Below are 9,396 nucleotides of genomic sequence, written 5' to 3'. Positions count from 1 at the left end.
CACTATCAAATTTAACAATAAATTACAACATCAAAATTAAAATTATTTATCCAAGTTTTAAAATAATAACAATCTAGTTTGTTATTTTAGTTAACTATATAATTATAATATTAGCAACACATTAAATTGGTATATAAAACCTCTTAGAACAATAAGAATCTAGTTTTTTATTTTAGTTAGCTTTATAATTATAATATTAGCAACACATTAATTGGTATATGAAGCCTTTTATTTGCACGTGAAAAAAACTTATTAATATGTAATAATTCTAATTCTGAATTTTAATTAATTTATAGTATTTTAAAAGTGTGTGTATATATATAGTGAGGAACAATAAAATATATAAATTGAGGAACCTATTCCATTCAAAATTAATGACTTCTCTTTTAAAATATTTGGAAAAATATAAATAAACAATTTATTAGAAGATTGAGAGAAAAGCAAAAACTTCAATGAAGTAGACTCCGCCCAATTTTGGCCCTTGTGTAAATGTTGCTCTATGCAACTACAGGCATACTAGTTGGAGGAATTGTAACCAATGATGTTGTTGGGGATATAGTGACTGGTACTATTTGTTTGGTTGAAGTTAAAGACCTAGTTGGTTTTGTCGAAGATGTTGATGGTGGGTATTCCTTTACTTGCTGATCAATGCTTTTAAACTTGGCCTCTTCTCCAAGCTCCTCTACTGCCATAATCAGGCTCTCTAACCTTGCTATTGTTTCTATCAAAAGAGCAGAAAAACTAGCCAGAGGAAGGACCTCCAAAAATGCATAACTATTTCGTTTCATTTCTTTCATTTCACATATTTTGCCAGATCGATCCCTCGACTTTTCTTCTCGTATCTCCTCCTCCCCCATAGTAGTTCGAAATGACATTTCTTTTAACCCATTAGTGTGTAGTGAGGAGGCATAGATTTTGTCAGATCTAATTATGTCTTCCGGGAAATTTAGTTGAGTCTTCAAGGGATTTTCTTCCACAATTCGCCACTTCTTAGTATCGAGGAAAAGCTCTGGCTGAGCTCTCATGGAATTTTGCAGATTCTCAACCACTGCTCTTAACCGATCGATCATTAAACGGGCATTTGTATTTCTTCTCGTCGTCCTGATGCTCTCAGCCAGTTCATGAAGAATGTTTGCAGACTCTCTCCCGATATCAATGCATGGCATTTTCAATTTTTCTCTCACATGAAATGAAGCCTGACAAGATAATATAATCACAAATCATTATTTCATGAAATAATCAGTATAAGTACATGCGTAGAGAATATTAGTATTTAGACCAATACCTGAATCTCAGAGTTTAACAAGCCATTTAAAGCCTCCACACAGTAGGCACAGTGTCGGGTCGTGCTTCCAACTTTTACATACAGGTTCCATGGATATCGGAAGAAAAAGCGCCCATGGGGTGGTTCCCAACTGGCAAAATTCGCCTGCAAGATCCACATAATCGTTTCGTTGTAAACAGATAGCCAAGTTTATATAAACGAAAACGAGAGCATTAACTTGTGTACTATGATATTTACCAGTGACTCTTCGATGGTTTTTGAGTTCAGAGAACCTTTATAGCCTCTTGGAACCTCGTCGTTGGCTGATTCATGGCCATCTTTCGGCTCCACGAAGTACTTTGTGATGCAATCTGCAAACATTCAAACTATAAAGTGTTTGCCTTTTTATTGTTTCAAATGCATCCCGACTTCAAAGAAATACCCAATCATTAATCATTATCTAGTGTCGGGCTCAAAATAAGACCACAGGTGACCAAACTTTTCTACGTAATCATTAAACCACAATCCAACTACAACCTAAAAATGTTGCAACCATTGCCAATCATTACATTCAGTATTGAGTAGTTTGATTATTAGGTTCTACTTTCCTTTACTTTGAGTACTCTACTTTCCTTTTTTTTTAATAATGGAATTTCAAATTTAGTATTGAATTGAATAATTTGATTATTAAATTTTATTTTATTGTTTTAATTAAAATTTCATAATATAATTTATGATAAAATTTTAAATTTTAATTATGTAAAATATAATTTTAAATTTAACATTTTAAAAAATTCAAAAAATACAAATTTTATCCCAGAAACATTAATATATTTATTTATTTTTAATAAAATTTAATTTTCATATATATATTATTTTAAAAAATTACATTCCCCACACCTATACTTATCAATTTAAAAGTAAATAAGCCATCCTAATTTCCTCGAAATCAAAACTCCCTGTATAAATTTTAAAACTCTAATCACTCAGACTGGCTCGCCAAATTATACCTTCCTTTAATTTTTCTAATTTAAAATACGAAACCATCCTAATCACTCAAACTGACTTTTTAAATTATATACTCGTTCTTTAACCCTTAAACTTCCCCAATATTTAATTAACGATGCTTTCGATTTCTCCTCTGGAAAATATGGAATTCAAATCCCCTGAGATATACTCCTCATCATTTAGGTAATATAAAATACTAAACCCCTCAAGCTGACACACAAAACTATATATTGTCAATATTTATTTAACAACTTTTTTTATTTCTTCTTAGAAAAGTATGGAATTCAGGATCTGATGATTATAAATTTGGGTGTTCCAGTAAAACTATTTTTTCTTATATAACTTTTTTATTTTATATTTACAAAATAAAATTAAAATTAATTTTATATTATTTAAATAAATACAAAATAAAATTAACAATTCACTTTATTTTTATATTTTTTATTAATTAAATATCTAAAATGTAAAGTTAACAATTAATTTTACTCTATAACAATTAAATATACAAAATATACTGTTTATATAAAAATAAAGATAAGGTAGAAGTAAATTTAAAGCGCATAAAAGAGCAAAGAACATCGGATTAAGTATAAAGCACTTACGAATTTTCTCTACTCTATAGTTATTTAGTAAGAGAAAAAATTATTATAATTTCTTTTATTTTATTTTATATAATTATTTATTAAAAAATAATAATAATAATTTATTTTATTTTATTTTATATTATATTGATTAAAAAAAAAACTTGTATAAAAAATTTAGGTAAGTTTAGATATTTTTATTTGGATGGTAGATTTTGAAATATTTTAAAATCTTAAAGACACCAGTCAAATTTTTTGATCTGGCCTATAGAATTCTAAAATATTATCGACTTAAGCTGGCCTGCATGTATAGAAAAGGCTTACAAAATGGTACAAAGCAGGGTGGTGGTTTTCGAATGGATGGAAAGGGTTTGCAAAATGGTAAAAAGCAGCGTGGTGGTTTTTGAATGGATTGAAAGGGCTTGTAAAATGGTGGTGAGCTTAAGTTGATTGTAGATTTTTGGAATATTTGAGAATCTGATTGACATGGGTGTGGTCAACATGTTTCCAACATTCAGAGAATCTGCAATCTACTTAAAAATGGCCACAAAATGATAAAAAACAACGTCGAAAATTTTGGAAAAAGTAGCGTGGTGGTTTTTGAAAATTTTGGAAAAAGTAGCGTGGTGGTTTTCGAAAAGTTTTAGAAAAAGCAGCGTGGTGGTTTTCGAAAAGTTTTGGAAAGTAATTTTAACTGTTGAAAGAAAATTTGTGTGTATACCATAAACACATTATGGGATTTGGTAAAGACTAGCTTGGGAGCCCAACAGTTTTTCGAAATAAATAGAGCTGAAGTGTGAATATTAACTGTTACATGAAAATTCCTGTCTAAACACATCTCTAAGCTTCAATATACATGCCTGTTAAGGTCAGCCCATTTATTATAACTTCCAACCTTTGCTTACCTTGAAGAGATCCAGCGAGTTCTTCCATGTTGCGTATAATGGAATTGTGAAGATCATCTCCAGCCCATATTGGAAAAGCGACCACATTAATGAGGAAACAGAGCGCGCAACCTATGACTATCGTAGATAGCCTTTGATGCGCCATTTTTAACAGGTTTTCCACTCTATAACCAGAGATGGCTATGAGATTGAAGGTGAGAATGAAGATGACCACCCCGTAATCATATCTTTGCTTGATCATTGGAAAGAATCGCGAATATGTGGACGCTGCGCCTGCATCACCCAAATTGAAAATATGCATCAGAACCCTGAAAGTCTTAAAAGTAAAGAATGAAATACATGATGCACTCATTTTTCAATGTTGCAACTGTGAATGTATTGACCTAAGGCAAAAATGGAGACACCCAGTATAACTAGTTCGCAATTTTGCCCTGCAATTTCTGCAACACAGCTCACTCCTAGTCCGAATAATCCCGCTAACAGTGTGGCGCATGATCTGTTCAGACCTTTGATCAACGTAGCACCTGCATTTTATCAATAGAGTAAAAATATTACTCTCTTAAAGCGCAGTAGAGTGAAAATATTGGTCACTTAAAGCCCAATAATTTGTTGGGTATGATTGCTGATTTTCTGAATATTTTGTGATCAGATGGATATGGGCACTAGCAATGGCCATGTATCTTTAATTATTGAATATTCCGAGAATCAGCAATTCATTGTGTCTTTTTAATTACAGAATAGTGAAAGAATCAGCAATCCATATAAGCTCGGAGTAACCGGTTTAATCATATAATAGATATACAAATTCTATACCTTAAGGATACCAATATTATCACTCTAGGTGAGATGTTAAAACTTTTTATATAATAAATCTACCAATTTAATTAGATTGTAGAATTCAGGAATATTTAAGATATTGGTCGATAGGAGTGAGGAAATAATTGATCTTCTTTCTGTATATTTCAGTATTTGTGGACCGTAGTGAGTTCAAACAGACTTTTGTAAGTTAAATTTTAGAATATTTCTAGAATCTACAATGAAAATAAAGATAAAAAAAAAATATTTATTTTGATTATAAGTTTTGGAATATGCTAAACATTCTATTGCCAGGAGTTGAAGTTAATTGTCTGATTTAATTTTTATCACATAAATTAATTTCTTCTGAAATAGTCCAAAATCTACCATTAAGTTAAGTTCAATAAAATAAATATAGATAACCAATCGTGCATTTTGTTAAATAATTACCTACAGTGAATTCAAAGACCACCACGACAGTCATGACAGCCCATATGGTATTTCCACCGAAGCTGTAAAACAATGGCCTCACCAAGTAAAAAAGAGAAACCAAAGACAGAGCGATGCCAACTTTGACAGAATGGATAACTCTTCGAGGATCATCTGCACCCACTTGCCAAATCATCCTGCACACAGAAAAGACAGACCTTTTCCATCTCTGGAAAGCCTGCAAAATTCTCCAAACAATACGATTGCTGAATTTCTCTTGGATGGTATTACCATCCAACCCCTCCTCAACATTAATCTTCCACTCCATAGACTGTGACTGAACCTGGTTGCAGTCCTCCATGTCAACTATTGCTCTCTGCAAAACTAAGAAGGCATTACACTCTGCATGCTTATATAATAACAGAAAGGTAGAGAAAATGGCGAGTTACGTACGAAACAGGATAGAAGTGATCCTTCCCGGATCGTGGCATGAGCAGTAAGTGGGCTGACTTGAATAGTGATAAAAGAATAAAATAAAACTCTGTACAGCTTTCACAGATCGCGAATTATTACAACTCTGAATTTGTAATGGTGGCGCGCAGGAGCACAATCAAATAAGAAATTCCCCCGATATGGTAAAATTTGGTAAAATTTGTCCAATATGTACACTCGTGGTCACAAAATCTATAAAGTTTATAGCTTGGCTACTGACAAGCATGAAAAGTCTAAGCAAATATGACTGGTCACCCAATGAAAAAAATTCATAGCGTGGGCTGTTGACAAGCTGGCAAGACTTGGGCAATCTGATTTTATTCCATGAAGCTTATGTTATGGACTGATTTTTTTTATTAACTTTCATGCATACATAGTTTTGTTGGAGATTAAGAGTGGATCACAAGGTTGTTTGGGATTGATTTTATTCCACGAAGCTTATTCAATATGTTATTAATAATAACAATATGTTATGGAATTGATTTGTTTTTTTAAAGTAATGTTTAGGGTATATAGTCCTTTTTGATATTAGTAAAATTGGACCACAAGACTGTTTGGTCTTGGGATTGGACCACAAGATCTTTATTCAACATGTTATAAACTGATTTTTTTTTAGCAACTCGACCTGTAGGACCAAACGTTTCCATTTAACTGATAGACCACATCCACAAAACTATGCTATTGAATGACCTACCATAAATCTTGTTCAAGTCTGATATTTAAATATTGTGTTAATTGGCGTTATTACTGCTTCACTAAAGTTACTCATCAACAACTCAATTCAATTATTTATATATATATATATAATCTAACAGCAATTCAATTTAATTTTTCTTATGAAATTGTAATTTTTGTTATTTAAATTTTGTTTTTTAATAAATAAAAAATTACATGGCTTCAAAAAAAAATTAAAAACATTTCAATTATATAAATTACACTATTCAAATTTATAATTTAATAACATTTAAATTATATAAAATCCACTCTTCAAATTTATAATTTCTATAAATCTTATTGAATGAGTTAAAAATATATAGAAACTCTAAGAAAACAAACCAAAAAAATGAAACTATATAACCTAAATAATACAATTCAGCAAACAATAAATAAAAGAAAGTAACAATAAATAAAAGAAAGTAAGAAAGAAGTTTGGATGCTCAATACACAAGAAGAATGACAACTAGGTCACATGAGTATCAGTCTCATATTCATGTGACATGGGGCCAAAATACCTATGGAGCCTCAGATCTGTACTCCTCTCTGTAAACCAGATTACATATTGGAGAATTGAACTTTCATAATACTTCATTTTGACAGCAATTTAGGAAAACATTTTTTTTAATTTTTACTAAAATTTATTTATATATTTTTTATATCTTAACATATTTAAACCAAAATAAAACTAAACAATTAAATAATAATAAAATATTCTGAGAATTGTTTTTAAGTGATAATCACATTAAAATTTATTTGTCTAAATATTTCAAACCAACCATTATAAAAATAAATTAACTATAAACTTTTGTTATCTTTTTAATTAAAATAAAACACAATTTGTGACTTCCTCTCACATCTATGGAGAAGCAGTTTGTTGCTTCCTCTCAAACCTACAGAGCTTGCAATGACTGCCCGTTTGCAAAGTTGGGCTTTTATTAAAACAAAAAAGCGATCTGTTACTTTCATTCAAACCTATGGAGCTTGCAAGCACTACAGGTTTTCCTCTGCAAGTAGACTGATATTATTACAGTCACTTTCCTTCCCTGTGCTGTTTTCCACTATTTTCGTTCATTGCTTCTATTCTTCACTAGATTTTGGTTCATGGGATAAAGCAGCATGGGATAAAGGTGTAGAGGTAAAAGGACTCTGAAATTTGTCAGGGTTTGCAGGTGGGGAAGCTATGGGATAAAACACTATTATCAGATTGCACTACAGCGTACATCCACCTCCAAATTTCACAACTTGATAAGAGGTTTACTAGTGGGCATGCCACGTGGGTTTTGCTTGCAGTTCTATGGGTTCATTGAGACATGGTATTTTTGGAGAACATTGGAGGCACGCTTGTTTTAGCAATTCTTAAATTAGATAGTCACTCTAGGACGGGTGTCTTCCTTTAAAAGGCGTGTAGAGCGTGCATGCGTATAGTAATTTAATGTTTTCTTAATGAAAATTAAAATTACAACTTTTATGTTCATAGAGTAGCCGATAGGTTGTTTATTGAGGCTTTTGTGATGACAAGGTGATATGTTTGATTTGTGAGTAGGGTTGGTGTGATTTAAACTAGGTGAGATCAGCTTACATCATGTATATAAGTTGGAGTGTGGACAAAGTAACATATAAGTTAGTGTGCGGGAAAAGTAACAAAATAAAATAGAAATTACAATTTTTTTATGGTTTTAAATTATATTTTTGAATTATAAATTAATTTAATATTCTCAAAAATTTTAAGTTATTTAAACTTAATGTAATTTTTTAAATTTTCAGCTCAATTTTAAATAAATTTGATAAATATTTTAAAAAGAATTATAAAAATGTTTATGACGTATATTTTTAAAATATTTGTATTGTGAAGGTTATTAGTTTGAAATTTAGTTGGCAAAAATCTAATTACGTTAGGGCTAGTGTGGCCAAGGCCGAGTGCTACCCCAATGATTTTTACAACTTAAATACTTAGGTCACAATATTTCTCAAGCCAAAGATGAAACTTATAGCCATCTCAAAACTCACACAACTTAATGAACAAACAAAAATTAAAACCACATAATTTTAACACAAAATAACAAAAGAAAATAAAAAATTTACACTATAATTTTTTAATTTTTCAAATTTTTTATTATATAAATTATTTTAAACTATGTTAATATCAATCAATGATATATTTCTATTAATATCAATCAACAATATATTTTTATAAAATTATAATTTATGAATTTGATTATTAATAGTGCTACAAAGTTTAACTAATAAAGTCATCAAATTTAAATATATATATATATATATATATATATATATAAAAGAAAGAAAGAGAAATGCATAATATCATTGCATCTATTATATATATATATGAACGGAAGAGAAATGCATAATATTATTGCATCAATTAGAAGGCAACACTCAACAACGGACCACCTCGCTAGGCTTAGGATCATTGTGGAGGAATGTCGCAATGATAAATCCAATCCCTTTTGTTGCTTTGCGGACTTTAGAAAGGCTTTCGATATTGTTCCTAGAAACAACCTATGGAATAGATTAGAAGAGCTAAAGGTTCCTTTCGAGTTGAGAGCTGTCACTGTAAGGTTATACAAGAATGTAATTGCCAAGTTAAAAAGCAATGAGGGGTGATCGAAAGATATTAAGTGTAATAACGGAGTTAAACAAGGTTGCCCCCTCTCCCCTACCCTATTTGGCATTTACATCGACAAGCTAGAAGGTTGTTTAGAGGAAGCAGGCTGTGCTGGCACGATCTTAGATGGGATATTCATCATTCTTCTTCTCTATGCTGATAATATTGTTCTTCTCGCAAGGTGCCCATCTGATCTTGATAAGCAACTTAGACTTCTTAAGAATTTTTGCTCTACCATGGGTATGACTATTTATACTGACAAAACAAAAGTTACGATTATCAAATCTAAGAAGGACACTTACGCTAATTTTATGTATGACAGTAGTAACTTGGAGGAAGTGTCTTCTTACAAGTACCTAGGAATTGATATCCATCACAATCTCAATTGGAACTATAGCATTGAGAAAATGATTAATGGGGGGTAGAAAGCTTATTTTGGTCTTGAAAATAATTGTGAAATGACAAACCTCGTAATGTGGGATAGAAATAAGTTCCTCTTTGAAACTTTAGTCACTCCTATTATCTTATATGGATGTGAGGTTTGGGGTTGCAACATCTCTAGAGAATCTTGGAGAAAGATTT

The 9,396-nt window shown here is 30.9% G+C and overlaps 1 protein-coding gene across 1 annotated transcript; it reads right to left on the bottom strand.

Annotated features, from left to right (window-relative positions):
* Positions 1–497: 497 nt before the first annotated feature.
* LOC149236323 (aluminum-activated malate transporter 14-like) lies at positions 498–5,349 on the bottom strand. The gene is made up of 6 exons (XM_089368841.1): positions 5,004–5,349; positions 4,142–4,282; positions 3,759–4,031; positions 1,523–1,635; positions 1,286–1,429; positions 498–1,196 (listed from the first exon to the last, which is right to left on the bottom strand). Exons 1-6 carry the CDS (start codon positions 5,341–5,343, stop codon positions 498–500), a joined length of 1,710 nt encoding a protein of 569 aa, XP_089224967.1. The 5' UTR covers positions 5,344–5,349.
* Positions 5,350–9,396: the final 4,047 nt, after the last annotated feature.

Source organism: Pinus tabuliformis, chromosome 8, assembly GCF_031772625.1.
Source record: "Pinus tabuliformis cultivar Carrire ecotype Pingquan chromosome 8, CPIR1, whole genome shotgun sequence".
In the NCBI taxonomy this organism is placed as follows: domain Eukaryota; kingdom Viridiplantae; phylum Streptophyta; class Pinopsida; order Pinales; family Pinaceae; genus Pinus; species Pinus tabuliformis.
This window is presented reverse-complemented; position numbering and strand designations above follow the sequence as displayed.

Bases quoted from the DNA above. Each gene is read 5' to 3' on its own strand.
- LOC149236323 (XM_089368841.1), bottom strand. From the start codon at position 5,343: ATGGAGGACTGCAACCAGGTTCAGTCACAGTCTATGGAGTGGAAGATT. The intron at 1,636-3,758 runs GTAAGCAAAGGT...GAATGTTTGCAG, and splicing joins ACTCGCTGGATCTCTTCAAG to ATTGCATCACAAAGTACTTC. The intron at 1,430-1,522 runs GTAAATATCATA...TGGATCTTGCAG, and splicing joins AAACCATCGAAGAGTCACTG to GCGAATTTTGCCAGTTGGGA.